The 21715-nt window shown below is 26.9% G+C and overlaps 1 protein-coding gene across 1 annotated transcript in view; it reads right to left on the bottom strand.

The window, feature by feature from the left end:
- Positions 1–5083: 5083 nt before the first annotated feature.
- The window catches only part of LOC145263281 (uncharacterized), a 32987-nt gene continuing 16355 nt past the window's right edge, over positions 5084–21715 (bottom strand). The window contains exons 4-6 of the mRNA XM_080120364.1: positions 20669–20747; positions 16576–16661; positions 5084–5367 (exon numbers count right to left, since the gene is read on the bottom strand). Of these exons, the coding sequence (XP_079976490.1) occupies positions 5252–5367; positions 16576–16661; positions 20669–20747 (281 nt within the window). The 3' untranslated portion in view covers positions 5084–5251. The remainder of the gene's footprint in view (positions 5368–16575; positions 16662–20668; positions 20748–21715) is intronic.

Genomic DNA, 21715 nt, shown 5'->3' with positions numbered 1-21715 from the left:
TATATATATATATATATATATATATATATATATATATATATATTTGAATTTATATCCGTAATCCCTGTGTATACTTTTTATTTATTGTTGCTAATCATATTTTCTGTTGTTTTGTATATGACATTGTGTTATACATTTTTTTCATTAGTAGGCAATTATTTGTTATTCAACAGTTACATAATTGACACTATTAGTGATATTATTAGCATTAATATCACTATTACTGCTATTATTGCTAATTGTTTTGTTGTTCATGTATTTTCATTGCATGTTATCCAACTTACTTTTATACTGGTCCTATGAATAATATATATTATATTGGGGAAATGTTTATGTATAGCTTTAAATAATATATTGACAACTATTATGAGGCGAGCTGAACTAAATATACTAAAGTTTTTCATTGATTTTGGAAAAAGAAATGGTTCGTAAGATGAATATAACCTTGCACTTTTGAATATAGCCACATTCTTATATATATATATATATATATATATATGTGTGTGTGTGTGTGTGTGTGTGTGTGTGTGTGTGTGTGTGTGTAAGAATTTTGCTATATTCAAAAGTCCAAAGTTTTATTCTTAAATTATCAAAATTCTTATATATAATCATTTTTATACGTATATACAATTGTATTATAATACTAGTGTTTCATGCTTAAGCAAGCATCAGCGCAAGAGATGACGATCAACGCTGGTTGAAAGATTGATATCCTGCCAGGAAGCCACCTTTGACTCTATTAGCAAGAAACATACCCAGGGCCACCGTTCACCGCCACAAACTTAATAGAAATTTTAACATTAATGAAGCTTAACGTTTAATACAGACGATCTTAGAGTGACCAAGTGACAGAAAGTCACGATCTCGCATATAAGGCCAACTGACCAACATTTTTAATTTCCCAGACAGAAGAATTTTGCTATATTCGAACGTCCAATTTTTTATTCATCTTACCAACCATTTCTTTTTTCCAAAACAAAAAAACTTCAATATATTTTACAGATCTGTTTCGTTCACATGGAACAACGAATATTTGTATGGAAATATTTAATATTTTATTCCCTGGACTCATGAGAAAAACCAAGAATTTCTCAAAGAGAAAAATGCATAACAATGCAATATGGAAAATTTAGAAACGGGTAAAAAAAACTCTCATTGGTTCGTATCCTTTGTCTCTCTCTCTCTCTCTCTCTCTCTCTCTCTCTCTCATATATATATATATATATATATATATATATATATATATATATATATATATATATATATATATCCTAGCAAAGATACCCTCGCTTTGTATGGGACTTTGCTTGCTCTCAGGTGCCCAAAAAGCCTGAGCACACAGCAGAGTCAAGTAATTGCCATATTTTATATATTTTTTAATTTTTAATTATTTTAAAGATTTTTAGTTTCATAATGTATGATTTTTTTTAATTATATGTAATATAAGTTTAAACATTTTTTCCATGTTATTCAAATTTATATGCATAAAATTAATATACCGGTTGGATTTAATACTTGTTTAGAGTACCTATATTTTTACAAATGTACAATTCGCCTGTGCATTGAATATTCTTGCCATATTTAGGCTGGTGCATATACCACAAAAATAGTCTCAAATCTAATAGGTTCCATACTGTTGGCCAAGCTCCAATTTTTGTCTCATCATCGCAATGTCAGATCTCTGTTCCTATTTTACAAGTATTTTAAGGATTTGTGCACTGATGAACTCATAGCACTTAAACCTCCCTGATGTATATACTCCCGATTAATCCGAGAAGCAGCAAAAACCCACCCCTTCACTGTTGAGGCCATTAGATATCGGAAAACTTTCTGTTTTAATAATTTCTTCTCTTGGACTACTAAATATTGAAATTCCCTCCCTGTTTCTTGCTTTCCTGTTTATCTTAGCCTACAGAAGTTTAAATGTAATGTGGACAGACATCTTGCTGTTCAACTCCCTATTGTCTCCTGTTAGATAGGGTCTCAAATAGTAGTCTCTTACGTTCCAAGGGGCAATATGCCTTGTCTTGGATTAAATAAGGTAATAAAAACAAACAAACAAAAAGAATACTAAACCCCCAGTTAACTATAATAGATTATTATAATTGATTTGGAGGATTTTCTTTTAAAGATGCTTAATCTGAGATAAGAACAATACATTTCATTGTTTAAATGGTTTTAAGATCGCTTATAATTATCTCTACTATTATATAAAAGGAACTGTGTGTGTGTGTGTGTGCGTGCGTGCGTGTGCGTGCATGTGAGTTCGTTCTTATGGACTCAAAAACAGCTGGGCTGATTTTTATGAAATTTCACACAAAAGTACTTTATGTGTCTGGCAGTGTTCTTAAATAGGTTTTGTAATGGAATGTCTTCGATGGGTATCGGTAAACGAAATAATTCGATGAATAAAAAGTAGCAGGCGATTTTAACCAAAGTTAACACCGTACACAACCTAACATCACAAGTGCATTTGAGAAGATTTATTACCGCACAAGTAGAAAGGTCTTTCATATAAAATCAATAGTAGGTTATGACAGGGGAACGTTCGAAATGAATGTTTCTATTTAAAGCGCTACTGCACCATAATACTTGACTTTTTCATCTTAAACTTTAATTCAAGCCATTATCACCAATCAAGCAGGCATATAAAATCAACAGTAGGTTCTATGATATGACAGGGGCGCTTACGAAATGAATGTTTCTGTTTAGAGTACAATTTAACCATTGTGCTTGACTTTTGCATTTTAAACTTTAATGCAAGCCATTATATATAAAAATAATTTTATAAAATCAAAAGAAGATTCTCTACAGTGCAATATAGGCTACAATGTATTGGGGACTAAGTCACTACGAGAAGCATGTAAAGCTTCCTCCCAGTGCACCGCAATGGATCCCAAACTAGAGCAGACAATGAATCGATTTGATTGAAAAATGGACAATTTCACCGATTTCGATGACAATAAAAATATGGGAGTGTGAAATAGTCGTTGATGATCATTCGATCCCGGGCAACGTCGGATCTCCCTACTAGTTTTATCTAAGTTTGTGTGTATAGTGTTGCAATATTTTTTACTATTAATGGGGGTATGGTCCCTCACAGTTTGGAGATTCTATTTATAAACGATGCTGCTAGGAACTGACGAATCGAATCAATTCACGTTCTGCTACCAACCAATCAGAAACCAGAATTGCTCCATAAAAATTAAACCTTTTCTTTAGCAACCTTGCATGTGTTTTCTTTGTGTCAACACGTGAAGAATCTTTTGCTCTGTATAAAGTCAGGAACCTGTGCAAAACAACAAATATGCCCTATTGACGGTTATTTCCACAAAGAGATGATATTAGATGAAAACATCCTGGAGATAGTCAACTCTTTCTGCTACCGATATGTTGTGTGTAAGTGGTAGATGTGTGCAATATTTTTGATTCATAATGAGGGTATGGTCCCTCACAGTTGGGAGATTCTATTTATAAACGATACTGCTAGGAACTGACGAATCAAATCAATTCACGTTCTGCTACCAACCAATCAGAAACTAGAATTGTTCCATAAAAATTAAACTTTTTTTTAGCAACCTTGCATATGTTTTTGTGTCAACACGGGAAGAATCTTTTGCTCTGTGGCTACAAAATTATAAAGTCAGGAACCTGTGCAAAATAACTGTCTACTGAGAACCAGCCATCTCCAGGACTTGTATAGAACAACTAACCATCGGAAACTGTTCTGAAACTAAACATGGCTTCCAACTGAAGATATAGAATTTAATATAGTTATTATTTAGTATCAGTGAGAGTGAAGTGAATACGTATATGTGTGCTACTCTGTACTGTCTTCCTTGTCAGCTGTGCGTGTAATGATAATTTACTGTGATACGGGTATGTATGCGGATTGTATTTTAAGCCATGTCTAGTCAATGGAATCATTTATGTTAGTTTAAACTGCGCCTGCTTGCTGCCGGGTTCAAATTGATAAATTCTGTTTATGCGTGTGCACGCGTCGGAGATGTTTAAATGGTACGAAATGTGTGCGTGAATTTGTGCGTGTTATTTTTGTTTGTATGCGCATATTCTGTTTATACATGTATGTGATATATATATATATATATATATATATATATATATATATATATATATATATATATATATATATATATATTATTTCGTATTTTTACATAAAATATTATTTATTTTATTATTGCATTTTCACCCCTAACCCTAACCCTAACCCTAACCTGGCCACTTTGATGCATGGGCGCTACTACTATGTATCTTTTTACATAAATTGCAGGGATACTAAGTAGGGAGTTGAGCAGCAAGATGTCTCAGTATTTAGTTCAACAGTGCTCAATACGCGAGTAGAACTAGATTGTAAGTTTAGAAAAAATATATATGGCAATTAAGCTACACAGAATTTTCCCCGTTTCATCCTCGTGAGGATTCGTCAGGATATTTCCAGGCTAAAAGTGCAGACATACACACACACACACATATATATATATATATATATATATATATATATATATATATATATATGTGTGTGTGTGTGTGTGTGTGTGTGTGTGTGTGTGTGTGTGTGTGTGTGTGTAATCCATGCTTTTAGCCTGAAAATTTCCACCAAAAATGTTCTCATGTACCTTACTGGCTATAAGTATATTTTAATACTATTATATGTGTGTGTATGTATGGATGTAAGTTCGCGCAATTATCCGGAAAATTCTCTCAAAAAGTTTTCTGTGTAGCTTAGTTGCCATAATTATATGTTTATACTATTTGTTTATTTATTTTATTTTTTTCAATTTTTTTTAATACAAGTTTGTTCAAGATGGGGATGAGGCATCTTACCGGATACCAAACATTCACCTGCTATCTCATATATTCTAAACCAAGAGATCGTTTTGAAGATTCTAACCATCCCTATACGTGCAATTGTTTGAATCTCTCTTGCACTTGGTTCGCCGGGTATATTTCCCGCGTAATTTTTTTAAAAAAATTCCATTTGGCCAATTGCTCCTATACTTACTGGAATGATGGAGCTTTATCATATATGTATGCTTCCGTTTGTATTAAATCACGCAACGCATTTTCAGGAAATAGAAACTGAGTATAAGATTTATTTCTCAAGGCACATAAACAAAAACCATGACGTAACACTGTTTGTTAATTCCATGACGTCATGAGCTAGTTATCCGTTTGTTCTTTCTTTGTTGCAAGAATCCACGTGTTTTCTTTTCTTTTTTAAATATATATATTACTTTTTGGCAGGCTTTGTTTTCGGTCCTTTTGTCTTCATTGCGGTCCAAATATCCCTGAGTTTTTTTAACAATTGGTTTTCGAATTTCAAGCCGTCTTTTCCGTCTTTGGAGTCTGAAAAATATGTATAATCCCATAATTAGTCATTATCAACATCAGTGCACTGGAGGCAGTGTTAGTTTCAATTTGGAATCTTTGCATAGCAGTTTCTCCGAAAATTACTTTAATATGGTCACTTTCAACGGTAAAAAACATTAAAAAAACAACAAAAACAAGAAAAATAAAACGTTAATACACATATACATTAATATGTCCGGAACTTAAATTCGGTCAGAGCTTTTGGAAAATCGACATCATCTTATACGGGGCGATTTTTTTTTGGGGGGGGGCGTCGAACTTTAAATTGACAACTCTATTTTCTTTAATTGCAGATTTGGCAACTATCGGTTATTTTTAGTTCAGCTTGATTTGACAATTTATGCTGAAAAGACTGACACTCAAACATCTTTTGCAACTTCTGTGAATTTATTTCATTTACATTTGATTTCACGAAATAAACCTGTCAACTGACCACCATGTTCATGCCATTTAGCCTCATTAGATTATTTTATTTGGGAACACTTCTCTATAAATCGGCTTCCACTTTCTCTTCCCTACATTATTAGCCCATCATCACGATATAAGCCTATGTCCCTTCCATCAATAATACTTTGTTAAATTATAAATGATATAAAGTCCAACGAGATCTGTTGCCTCTGCAGAGTCCAGCGATCCCATTGATACCCCGAAAAAGTCGTTTTGCCCATTTTTGCCCATTATTCTCCGAAACGAAAATGAAAAGGACACTTCCTTATCGTTATATTACTGGAAATTATTAGAGAAAATAAAACACCTAGTATAGAATGGAAGATTATTAGAAGGGCTAATACTTGCCACTCATTGAACTCACCATGCCCATTATGCTTATCAGAAAAACTTGAGATAACTAGGTTTAAAGATAGGGATAAATTATTAAATATTAAACAAGAAACTGCTATATCCTGCAAACATTCCAGAATACACGCACTTAAAGAACTCTAAATTAGTAGACCAGAACAACTATGAGTATAACTATCCCCCATCAAATACCCCCCAAAGAGGATAAGTGAGGTCGCAACTATGATCCTACCCGTATGAATTACATAAGTCGCTTAATATTCTACTTCATCAAGCAGTTATAATATTACTAACCTAAATAAATACCTGCATGAAACTATATTTGAACCAAACGAGTAATAGAATGTTTTCGGTAAACCTCGTAATAGTGTATGCATATGGATATTTTTGGGTGTGTGCATGTATGGATATATGATCTTTATATACCTGGGTAGGAAGATTAATAAAAAAAAAAGGATGAATGAATAAATAGATAAAAGAAAGTAAGGAATGAAGGGTGAATGAAGGAAAAGGGAATAAAGAAATAAGGGGAAATGAATAAAGATGAAGGTAAGTACTACAATATATAAGCTTTTATACTCAGTTTGTATAACCTAAATACTCTGATTTCGGTCATATATTATTATATATTATTATTGTATCGTTATACATCTTATGTATAACCATCGAAAGAGTGCTTGCTTAATATGAGGATAGACCTATGAACTTCAAGCTGAATTCACTATAAATTTTTACGTAGTAAAAAAAACGTACAACTTAGGAAAAGGTAACAAGCAGGTGGGGGCGGGTAATATAACTATGCGTGTGGAGTTTTGATAGAAAAAGAGAATTATGTAGTAAATGAGTTCATGTCTATTTCTATTTTAGATGTATCATTTGGTGGCAGTGTACATATATATATATGTCTGTATTTTGTGTAAATATGTATGTATAAGTGTATTTATGTATGCGTGTATGTTTGTGTATGTATATATGCGTGTGTATGTGTATTATGTATATGTATATGGATGTAGATGTATATATGTATGCATATATGTATATATATATATATATGCATATATATTTCTGAACTATTAAATAGGCTGTCTCGTATATGATAGTTGTAGCAATGTATATTACAAGAATGTATGGGTGTCTGAGTGTATATGTATGTATGTTATATATGTATATGTACACCCGTGTGGACTGTAGTGACATGCTGTTTCATATATAAAGGGGTTACCACACTACTGAAGTAAAAAGGCACCTTATTATTATTATTGAAAAAGGTTTTTGCATTTGTGCATGTATTGCTGTGTTTTCCTGCATTGTGAGTGAGCGAGTTTCTGTGTGTCCCTGCGCATGTGTGTGTATGTGGGTGTATGCGTGGGTCTGTGTTGGTATCTATATGTGTATGTGTCTCGTATACGTCTGTGGAGATTTGGAGATACGAGGGGATGGGGATGTTGTCTGCACCTGCGGATGGTCTGAATGTGTGTATTTATTGTATGTATGCTAGTGCGCGTGTGCGTGTGTGTATATGTATGTGTGTATCTATATGTGCATATACGTATATATATGTATGTGTGCTTATATATATATATAGATGTGTGTACGTGTGTATGTATATTTATGTATGTATATATATGTATATGTTGTGTGTATGTGTGTATGTGTATATGTATGTGCATGTATATGTGTATATCTATATATATATACATGTATATATATATATATATATATATATATATGGGTTGATTTGTGGGGACGTGTATCCGGTTGGGGTCCACGGGTTTTGGGTTTCCCAATCGTACAGTCTTATTATTGTTATTATTATTGATATTGGTGGTGTCATTAGTAGCATCAATATTACAAGAATTATTATTATTAGGATTATTAGTGGGATTAAAATTAGTTTTGATATAATAACAATCATGACGTATGGTACCCAATTGTGTACATGGATGTCTGGGTTTGAGGTTCCGCATATGGATATTACTATGTATGTAGGTATAGATGTAAACATGTTATAACTGTATATGATCATTATATGTCTATGTATGTATGTGTGTGTGTATATATGCGCGGGTGTAGCAAGGTGTAAGTATTTATACGTATATTAATATATATGTATACATGTGGAGTTTTGATAACTTTCGTGGTTATGTTTTTTTTTATTTTGTTTGTTTATTGTTTTTTTGTTTTTATTTTGCTTTGTTTTGTTCTATTTATTTGTTTTATTGACCTTATTTTTAATTTTAATTTTAATTTTATTCTGGCGTAGTTATAGTTATTGCCTAGTTTCGGTGCGTGTGTGTGAGTAAAATAAAACGAACAGCATATATCCGCTTCTGAATATCTGTATTCACGTGTGTGTGTGTGTATGTGTGTGTGTCTCTGTGTGTGGGGGGTGTATACATGTATGTGTGTGGATGGGTGTAGATTAAAAGGCACCAGTCAGTACTCAGTGACCATAAGAAGTGTTTTTAATTTACGGAATGCAAGACAAAATTGCTAAATTCTCAAGTACCTTATGCCATAAAAACCAAAAGATGGGATAGATAAAAAGAAAGGGAAATAAAGAAGAAGATGTTTATTATCTTCAAAGACCTCACTTGTCCTCCCCCCCCCCCGCTTATAACTCCCACCCAGGTTACATTCTTACTTTGTAAACGAAATAAGAAAATGTTTTTGTTTAAAATATCAGTTCTCGGCGGTAATTCTTGGCCTGAAGGTGTAATCCCCCAATGCAGGTGATTACAGAAACATGTATGCACATATGTAGCCATTAATGTTTGTATAAATAAATTATATATATATATATATATATATATATATATATATATATATATATATATATATATATATATATATATATAGCGGGTCATACGTGCCCCCTGTAGCTTGCAGTATGCCAAGAATATCTGTCCTAGCCTAGGTTTTATCACGAATAGTAATAAAAACTAAGGTGTCTGAGGGACATTCTTGAATCATTTTCATTGTTCTCCTACAGTTCTTTTGTCATTGTTCAACTCACGGTAAAAAAAAAACTGTTTTTTTTTTATCTTTAATCTGGCATGCAGCATATATATCCCGTCCAACGAACCTGACACTGTTGCAACATGATGCATGCTGACAGGAGGTTTGACTGGGCAAAAACCTTTGTGCCTGGTATCTTATCTTTCCACTTGATTTTCATCAATCTACCGAGGTAGGTCACCTAAATATGTTTTAGTTTCTAGGTGTGTCTAACATATACGGTTTAAGTGAATTTTCACGGTATCCTGCCATAGGCAGTACTCATATACGATGCAATAGACAGCAGGATATTAAAGGCTAATGCTACCTTTGTACGCCTTTGAACTACTGTGTGGGTGATTAGAGGAATTCGGCTGCAGACTAGATATACAAAGCTATGATTCCTCTTACCATCTCCATAGTATATTATCAATAAAACAGAAAAGTCTACTTCATATATGGCAGTAATAGTTATAGATTTTCTACATGTTTAAGCTTTATCTCAACGGTCTTCCCGCGCAAAACATTCGCAACAAATACTCGTCTGGCTACAACAATTGTCAATAATTTCCCTTACACCCTATCAGTGACAAAAACTAAACAAAAAGCCCACGAGAAAAGTTTCTTTCCTAGTACTGTCCATCTGTAGAACACAATACCGCAGGGCTGCTCTCCATCTGACTATAGCATGGTTGTTTTCAAATCTAATGTAAATAAGTTCTTGTTGAGCCGACCTCTTAAATAATCAAACTCTAACCAAGTTCCACCGTTACTGATCATTACGATGTTTTCTCACTGCTTACCCGACACCCATTAAGCGTTATCCACAAGTGGCTGCTAGACCTTGATAAGCGGTGACCCCCTAGTAAAAAAATAATATAAAATAACCATTGTTACGTCGAAAGTACCTTGTTTTTCTTTCTTTATCTCTATGTTCCTTTGCATGAAAATAAAATTAATCTGATCTTGTGGAATAAATAAACGACAAAGTTCGAAATTCCCTATTGAGTCACGAGTTCGACAAAAAAAGTTCAGTTTTCGACTAAAGGGTTCCCAAGTTCGAAAAAATGCACCCGAAGAAGGTCGAAAATTTCAATCGCTGAAATCGTGTGCAAATAACGAATGTGATAAGAATAATATTTCGAATAAGCCAAAAAATAAAAATAGGCAATACTCATCTAAAAAAAATTCTGATTCATAAAATAAAAAAAAAACATAATGAACAAAAAAGCGCATATTTAATTCATATATTTAATGCATATATTTAATGCATATATTTAATGCATATATTTAATGCATATATTTAATGCATATATTTAATTCATATATTTAATTCATATATTGACTGCATATATTTAATGCATATATTTAATTCATATATTTAATTCATATATTTAATGCATACATCTAATGCATATATTTAATTCATATATTTAATGCATATATTTAATTCATATATTTAATACATATATTTAATTCATATATTTAATACATATATTTAATTCATATATTTAATGCATATATTTAATTCATATATTTAATGCATACATCTAATGCATATATTTAATTCATATATTTAATGCATATATTTAATTCATATATTTAATACATATATTTAATTCATATATTTAATTCATATATTTAATACATATATTTAATGCATATATTTAATTCATATATTTAATTCATATATTTAATTCATATATTTAATGCATATATTTAATTCATATATTTAATACATATATTTAATGCATATATTTAATTCATATATTTAATTCATATATTTAATTCATATATTTAATACATATATTTAATTCATATATTTAATTCATATATTTAATACATATATTTAATGCATATATTTAATTCATATATTTAATTCATATATTTAATTCATATATTTAATGCATATATTTAATTCATATATTTAATACATATATTTAATGCATATATTTAATTCATATATTTAATTCATATATTTAATACATATATTTAATGCATATATTTAATTCATATATTTAATTCATATATTTAATACATATATTTAATGCATATATTTAATGCATATATTTAATTCATATATTTAATTCATATATTGACTGCATATATTTAATGCATATATTTAATTCATATATTTAATTCATATATTTAATGCATATATTTAATTTATATATTAAATGCATATATTTAATTCATATATTTCATTCATATATTTAATGCATACATCTAATGCATATATTTAATGCATATATTTAATTCATATATTTAATTCATATATTTAATACATATATTTAATGCATATATTTAATTCATATATTTAATTCATATATTTAATACATATATTTAATTCATATATTTAATTCATATATTTAATACATATATTTTATGCATATATTTAATTCATATATTTAATTCATATATTTAATTCATATATTTAATGCATATATTTAATTCATATATTTAATACATATATTTAATACATATATTTAATTCATATATTTAATGCATATATTTAATTCATATATTTAATGCATACATCTAATGCATATATTTAATTCATATATTTAATGCATATATTTAATTCATATATTTAATACATATATTTAATTCATATATTTAATTCATATATTTAATACATATATTTAATGCATATATTTAATTCATATATTTAATTCATATATTTAATTCATATATTTAATGCATATATTTAATTCATATATTTAATACATATATTTAATGCATATATTTAATTCATATATTTAATTCATATATTTAATTCATATATTTAATACATATATTTAATTCATATATTTAATTCATATATTTAATACATATATTTAATGCATATATTTAATTCATATATTTAATTCATATATTTAATTCATATATTTAATGCATATATTTAATTCATATATTTAATACATATATTTAATGCATATATTTAATTCATATATTTAATTCATATATTTAATTCATATATTTAATGCATATATTTAATTCATATATTTAATTCATATATTTAATACATATATTTAATGCATATATTTAATGCATATATTTAATTCATATATTTAATTCATATATTGACTGCATATATTTAATGCATATATTTAATTCATATATTTAATTCATATATTTAATGCATATATTTAATTTATATATTAAATGCATATATTTAATTCATATATTTAATTCATATATTTAATTCATATATTTAATGCATATATTTAATTCATATATTTAATGCATACATCTAATGCATATATTTAATTCATATATTTAATGCATATATTTAATTCATATATTTAATACATATATTTAATTCATATATTTAATTCATATATTTAATACATATATTTAATGCATACATCTAATGCATATATTTAATTCATATATTTAATTCATATATTTAATGCATATATTTAATTCATATATTTAATGCATACATCTAATGCATATATTTAATTCATATATTTAATGCATATATTTAATTCATATATTTAATACATATATTTAATTCATATATTTAATGCATATATTTAATTCATATATTTAATGCATACATCTAATGCATATATTTAATTCATATATTTAATTCATATATTTAATTCATATATTTAATTCATATATTTAATACATATATTTAATGCATATATTTAATTCATATATTTAATTCATATATTTAATTCATATATTTAATACATATATTTAATTCATATATTTAATGCCTATATTTAATTCATATATTTAATACATATATTTAATTCATATATTTAATGCATATATTTAATTCATATATTTAATACATATATTTAATACATATATTTAATACATATATTTAATACATATATTTAATTCATATATTTAATGCATATATTTAATGCATATATTTAATTCATATATTTAATACATATATTTAATTCATATATTTAATACATATATTTAATTCTAATATTTAATTCATATATTTAATACATATATTTAATTCATATATTTAATGCATATATTTAATTCATATATTTAATTCATATATTTAATACATATATTTAATGCATATATTTAATTCATATATTTAATACATATATTTAATGCATATATTTAATTCATATATTTAATACATATATTTAATACATATATTTAATACATATATTTAATACATATATTTAATTCATATATTTAATGCATATATTTAATTCATATATTTAATACATATATTTAATTCATATATTTAATGCATATATTTAATGCATATATTTAATGCATATATTTAATTCATATATTTAATTCATATATTGACTGCATATATTTAATGCATATATTTAATTCATATATTTAATTCATATATTTAATGCATACATCTAATGCATATATTTAATGCATATATTTAATTCATATATTTAATACATATATTTAATTCATATATTTAATGCATATATTTAATTCATATATTTAATACATATATTTAATGCATATATTTAATACATATATTTAATTCATATATTTAATGCATATATTTAATGCATATATTTAATACATATATTTAATTCATATATTTAATGCATATATTTAATTCATATATTTAATGCATATATTTAATACATATATTTAATTCATATATTTAATGCATATATTTAATGCATATATTTAATTCATATATTTAATGCATATATTTAATTCATATATTTAATTCATATATTTAATGCATATATTTAATACATATATTTAATTCATATATTTAATTCATATATTTAATGCATATATTTTATACATATATTTAATACATATATTTAATTCATATATTTAATTCATATATTTAATACATATATTTTATGCATATATTTAATTCATATATTTAATTCATATATTTAATTCATATATTTAATGCATATATTTAATTCATATATTTAATACATATATTTAATACATATATTTAATTCATATATTTAATGCATATATTTAATTCATATATTTAATGCATACATCTAATGCATATATTTAATTCATATATTTAATGCATATATTTAATTCATATATTTAATACATATATTTAATTCATATATTTAATTCATATATTTAATACATATATTTAATGCATATATTTAATTCATATATTTAATTCATATATTTAATTCATATATTTAATGCATATATTTAATTCATATATTTAATACATATATTTAATGCATATATTTAATTCATATATTTAATTCATATATTTAATTCATATATTTAATACATATATTTAATTCATATATTTAATTCATATATTTAATACATATATTTAATGCATATATTTAATTCATATATTTAATTCATATATTTAATTCATATATTTAATGCATATATTTAATTCATATATTTAATACATATATTTAATGCATATATTTAATTCATATATTTAATTCATATATTTAATTCATATATTTAATGCATATATTTAATTCATATATTTAATTCATATATTTAATACATATATTCAATGCATATATTTAATGCATATATTTAATTCATATATTTAATTCATATATTGACTGCATATATTTAATGCATATATTTAATTCATATATTTAATTCATATATTTAATGCATATATTTAATTTATATATTAAATGCATATATTTAATTCATATATTTAATTCATATATTTAATTCATATATTTAATGCATATATTTAATTCATATATTTAATGCATACATCTAATGCATATATTTAATTCATATATTTAATGCATATATTTAATTCATATATTTAATACATATATTTAATTCATATATTTAATTCATATATTTAATACATATATTTAATGCATACATCTAATGCATATATTTGATTCATATATTTAATTCATATATTTAATGCATATATTTAATTCATATATTTAATGCATACATCTAATGCATAAATTTAATTCATATATTTAATGCATATATTTAATTCATATATTTAATACATATATTTAATTCATATATTTAATGCATATATTTAATTCATATATTTAATGCATACATCTAATGCATATATTTAATTCATATATTTAATTCATATATTTAATTCATATATTTAATTCATATATTTAATACATATATTTAATGCATATATTTAATTCATATATTTAATTCATATATTTAATTCATATATTTAATACATATATTTAATTCATATATTTAATGCATATATTTAATTCATATATTTAATACATATATTTAGTTCATATATTTAATGCATATATTTAATTCATATATTTAATACATATATTTAATACATATATTTAATACATATATTTAATACATATATTTAATTCATATATTTAATGCATATATTTAATGCATATATTTAATTCATATATTTAATACATATATTTAATTCATATATTTAATACATATATTTAATTCATATATTTAATTCATATATTTAATACATATAGTTAATTCATATATTTAATGCATATATTTAATTCATGTATTTAATTCATATATTTAATACATATATTTAATGCATATATTTAATTCATATATTTAATACATATATTTAATGCATATATTTAATTCATATATTTAATACATATATTTAATACATATATTTAATACATATATTTAATACATATATTTAATTCATATATTTAATGCATATATTTAATTCATATATTTAATACATATATTTAATTCATATATTTAATGCATATATTTAATGCATATATTTAATGCATATATTTAATTCATATATTTAATTCATATATTGACTGCATATATTTAATGCATATATTTAATTCATATATTTAATTCATATATTTAATGCATACATCTAATGCATATATTTAATGCATATATTTAATTCATATATTTAATACATATATTTAATTCATATATTTAATGCATATATTTAATTCATATATTTAATACATATATTTAATGCATATATTTAATACATATATTTAATTCATATATTTAATGCATATATTTAATGCATATATTTAATACATATATTTAATTCATATATTTAATGCATATATTTAATTCATATATTTAATGCATATATTTAATGCATATATTTAATTCATATATTTAATGCATATATTTAATTAATATATTTAATGCATATATTTAATACATATATTTAATTCATATATTTAATGCATATATTTAATGCATATATTTAATTCATATATTTAATGCATATATTTAATTCATATATTTAATTCATATATTTAATGCATATATTTAATACATATATTTAATTCATATATTTAATTCATATATTTAATGCATATATTTTATACATATATTTAATACATATATTTAATTCATATATTTAATTCATATATTTAATTCATATATGTACTTAAGAGAATAGAAATGTTTTTGTAAACTAGTTTAATTCGAAATACTTACCGCAAATGTTGAAGAAAGTTGGATATTCTTTCACAACATTATTGCATTTGTTATCTGTATGGCACTTTGTAATTGCACTAATAGCTCTGGATAAGAAGAAAAAGTATTGGTTAAAAGCTGGGATAAACAATAGCAATGAGGATAACTGGTTCAAGTGCACTGATAGGAAGTAGAAGTTTAAAATTACGCATTTGAGAAATAAAATCCTAACACAAATAATATTAGAATTAGGGAATTCGATTATCGATTATCGATTATCGGCACACATCTAATGAATTTACCAAAATAGACATTGGGTGTTTAATGAATTTGCTGATTGAAAACAAAGAATTTGGTTAGAAAAAATGAAAAAAAAAAAATCAATTTTAGAGTTGGAATTAAAAAAAATAATTTGCTAGAAACTAAAACAACAATGACGTGAAACGTAAAGTAAGATAAATATACAGAGTGTTCCAAAAGTCTTGGGTACATTTTAACATTGAATATCTCGAGAAAACGTATCTGTAATCTGAAATTTTTCACGGAATACTCAAAAATATTCAATGTGAGCACAATTGATCACCCAAAACAAATTATGCCGATAAGCTCATTCTTGCTAAACGCGTCTCAGCATTGCATTGTTAATGGTTGCAACAACTTCTGTTATTCGGGCCTTCAGCTCATCCACCTCTCTTTGAATGAGAAGCACATAGACCAATTCTTTTCACAAACCCCCACAAAAAATCGCACTATGTGAGATCTGGAGATCTGGGAGGTCATCTTGCCCAGATCGTCCAATCCATCTGTCTGGCAATGTTGTGTTCAGAAATAGTCTAACTCTGAGGCTCCAGTGTGGTGGCATCCCATCCTGTTGGAAAATGAAGTCATCAGACTTATTTTCACTAAAGCAGATATGAAATTGAAATGTGGCCCCCAAGACCTTTGGAACGCCCTGTATAGACAGTCAGACTGAGGGAAAGACAGACATGTATAGAGTTTTGTTGTTGTTGAGACAATCATGCAATTGACACCCACATACTCGCTTTTGAGTAAACCCATTGCAACCGCACACTAGCTGGTCACATGTTGGCTAAGTGTATTATCATTACCATAAGCGACAGGAAAGTAAAACAAATAAATTGTGTTTCTTTTTTGCGCGTTTTGCTATTGATTCTTTCGATGAAGCCGCTCAGGCGACGACAGGATCGAAACTATAACAAAAACAATCTACAAACGAATTTCTATAAAACTCCTTTTTTGATGCACGACGCGTTAACCCTTCATCCATTTTCCTATCGGTGTAAATCTACAATATCACTTATGATATTCCATAGATAATATTAGAACATTCTAAAATCTTTTTGTATAAAGCAAACGTTGTTTCAAAGATAATATGAAATGAAAAGAATCTTAAAACAAAAATTGAAAAAAAAAAGAACTATTCGCGAATCCATTTAAGGGATGATACTTTAGCTTGACTACTGTAAAAATGGAATTAATTCCGAACCGTTTTTTTTTTTTTCAAAATGACACCAATAAATATTTCTATGCTAGTTTATATACTCTCCGTTGTTACGGTACCTGGGTATGCCAATTTCCATATTTATCTATCATCTATCGCTTTACCGTTAGTGTGAAGAAAAGTGTGAAATTTCGTGGAAAAATTACGCTACTTAGTATGTGGGGGCATCGGCTACTAGTCTCTCGCTCCTTGACAAGGTTCAAAAAAGAGTCACCAATCTGATAGGCCCTGAACTGGCATCTAAGCTTCAGCCTCTGTCCCATCGACGAAACGTTGCATCCCTCTGCCTGTTCTACAAGTATTTTAATGGTGAATGCTCTGATGAACTGCAAGCACTTGTGCCCCCACAACGTGAACACCCTCGACAGACCCGACAAGCTGCAAAATCCCACCCCCACACTGTATAGATCCCTAGATGTAAAAGATCTTTCTACTCCAGTAGTTTCTTCCCAAGAGCCGCTAGACTTTGGAATTCCATTCCAGGTCACTGCTTCCCCAACTGTACTGACATGCAGAAGTTCAATTGCAACGTGAACCAACATCTTGCTGCCCAAATCCCTACATAGTACCCCAGTAGTTGTTTCCCCTGATAGTAGCCCCCTACACCAAAGTGGCAATGTGCCTTGTTTGGGGTGAAAATGTAATTAAAAAAAAATACTGTGCACGAGAGAGTGAATATCGCAAAACACATTAGAAATAATGTTTAAACAAAAATAATGCACTTCGAAATGATGCCAAATATTTTCTTGCCATATAATTAAAAGAGAATCACTTTGTTAAAAAATATTTATTTAAATTGATAAAACGTATTTAGTTTTTAAAATATCTTTTATATTTATATGAGATTCTAACTCGAGTATTGACATCGTAAAACTAATGTCTTTGTAATGTTTGCTCTGCCTATTCCTCCTTTTTGTCAACCAATCAGATGCTTCTATTTGCGTTCGGGCATACAAACTACAAAAACACCATAACTTTTAAATAGTATCTAGATTATTTTGATTCAGAAGCCAGATTTTAAATAATTAGATTATTCTATTAATATTTTCTATGTATTCTTTAATGTTATATTATTCAACTATTTATGCCTATCTGACATTGTCTGGAATGCAATGAAGTCATTTCAGTTTGTAGTTAAGTATTTTTAATGGAATTTTAAAAAATCGTTTAATACTTAGCGTTATTGTATTTTTGATGTTAATAAATAATTAAATATTAGTAAACAAACAATCCAAAAAATAATAATGCCTCATGTGGCCAGGTTTGTGAAAATCATACAAGGATTGACCCAATCGAGGTGTGTCTGATGGATTTCAAGTCCCAGCCAAAAGGAGAACGGATATCGTTTTAAATTCCCCCACGTAGGTGGGCTGAGTTTTTTTTTTTTTTTTTTTTTTTTTTTAATTCCGGTCAGGATATCACATACTTTATAACATTGGCTAAGATGATTCAAGAGAGGTAACTCAGATCTCAGTACACTTCAATAATGCTGGATGTTGGAAGTCCGATAACTCTTGTATTTCTTAATTATTTGTAAATATCCCATAATTCTTTGCTTGTGTTGAATAAAATTTATTCTCTCTATCCGTCCAAACGTATCATATAATACCTGCTTTGAATTTATGTTTATTCCTAATCTTTTTCACTGACAATGTAACTCGCAACATTGGAACCAACACCCTCATTAAACATTCAATACATTCAACAAATTCCGTATTTACATTACTTCAACAAAAAATTGTTACCGATTTATTTCAGTGACTTATTTTTGTCTCTTTTTTTTTTTCGGATAAACTTCATGTAACATTTATAAAGGTTACTGAGATTTTCAGAATTACGAAAGGATTGAGAACTATGATTAATTCATTGGACGACTCGACATATATTTATCTGATCAGGCTAAAATTTTGTAGAGTGGTCTTAAAGAGTATTAGTTCTATAATCCAATTTGGAAAAATCGGTGATTAAAATTCCGTCAAAATTTTAACGTTGGCCGGAAATTTCAAGGTCAAGCTTAACGGTCAAAGTTAAATGAGACGTGGAACTTACTTAACTACAAATATGGGTCAAGTAACATGTCTCGAATCGAAATTATGGCCAAATGTGTGACTTTCAATTTTCTGTAACCTTGACCTTTGACCAAGATGTCAAAAAATTAAATTAGTTCAAAGTTAGACCATAACAGATATTTTGACAAAGTTTAGTGATAATTAGTCAGGTGGTGTGGGTGCTAAACTGTATATAAACAAACTCGACCGAATGCATAACTTCTTTGGCGGAAGTAATAAAATAATTATACTTAATTGACGTTCAAACTCAATTTTTCCTGGTTCAAACAATCTTATTAGGACTGAACATACCTTTCCGATTTATTTACACGTCTATCCAGTACAAGAAACATTATCCAATAATAAATATACGCATAAAAGAACGCTACTAAATTATAGTTTACATGGAAAGTCATATAGTTACTCTGCTTATAAGGAACCTTGTAGGTGTTTGTGATTTTGAGGCAGTTTAGTTAATCAAGATCTATAATTTGACATCATTTTAATTGATAATGTAAGAAATGTTGTTTAAGCATGTATTTACCGACATACTGTCATATTCTTGCTGGACATCAGGATCTGCCTTGAGCAGTTAACTACCTTGCAGACGTCACACTTGTCACCTGAAAAAAAAAAATGAAACAGAAAAAAAGCAATTTGATTAAAACAATAATAGGTGCAGGTGATATATGCAAATGAAATATGTATTATAATGCCAGAGCATGCCTTTTAAATGAAATATTTTAGAACTGTACTTGGAGTAACTCTGCAAGATAGGTAAAGAAATGCAGACATAAAAAAGAAACTTACTAGTGTTACATGATAAGGGCTGTCCCCTTTTCATGTAAGTATAAATATAGAGAGATTTAGTTAAAGTGAAAATGAAATAGAATAGACGAAATTCGAACCTCGTAATTTAGGTTTAGAAATAGATTACGAGAGAGAATTAGCAAATGGAATGTAAAACAAACCATTGTTTAGCTTAGAGATAAAATAATTTTAAGAAAAGGAAGGCAACTATAGGATAATTTAATAAACATGTTTTTAACATATTGGAAATATAGGTTACTGGAAAAATAGGTTAAAATTCCTTTTGTAAACAAAGAAAAAGTTTTGGGCACGCATTTCCAGAACACGTGAAAGAAGACACATGTTTTAACATGTGTATGACGTCATGGAAAATGGAAAGTTCTCGATATAGTTAGAAACTTTAGAGTTAAGCAGAGAGAGTCTGAAAGAGAGTCTGAGGACGAGAGACAACAGTCTGGAGTCCAGACATGGACAGTCGAACGTCTGGAAGCGAGACGGTCACCTTTGAAACATAGAATGTAAAACTTTGAATTCTTGACTAAGAAAACCACGACCGGTCGGAGAAGAAATAAACCCATCATGTGTTTTTATAAACATCGTTTTTGTGTTGCAATTCTACCAAAAAGGTAAAGTGAAAATTGTCATTATATGTCTTATATATCATGTGTTTTAAAATGTCTTTACATACACAATGTCTCAACATCTCATATCTACAATGTGAACACTAAGACTGTCTCAACACTACCTCCTCACTAACACTTCTAAGTATGAACATTTTATA

The sequence above is a fragment of the Euprymna scolopes genome, chromosome 3 (assembly GCF_053919585.1).
Source record: "Euprymna scolopes isolate OS-2025 chromosome 3, ASM5391958v1, whole genome shotgun sequence".
Classification (NCBI taxonomy): Eukaryota; Metazoa; Mollusca; class Cephalopoda; order Sepiida; family Sepiolidae; genus Euprymna; species Euprymna scolopes.
This window is presented reverse-complemented; position numbering and strand designations above follow the sequence as displayed.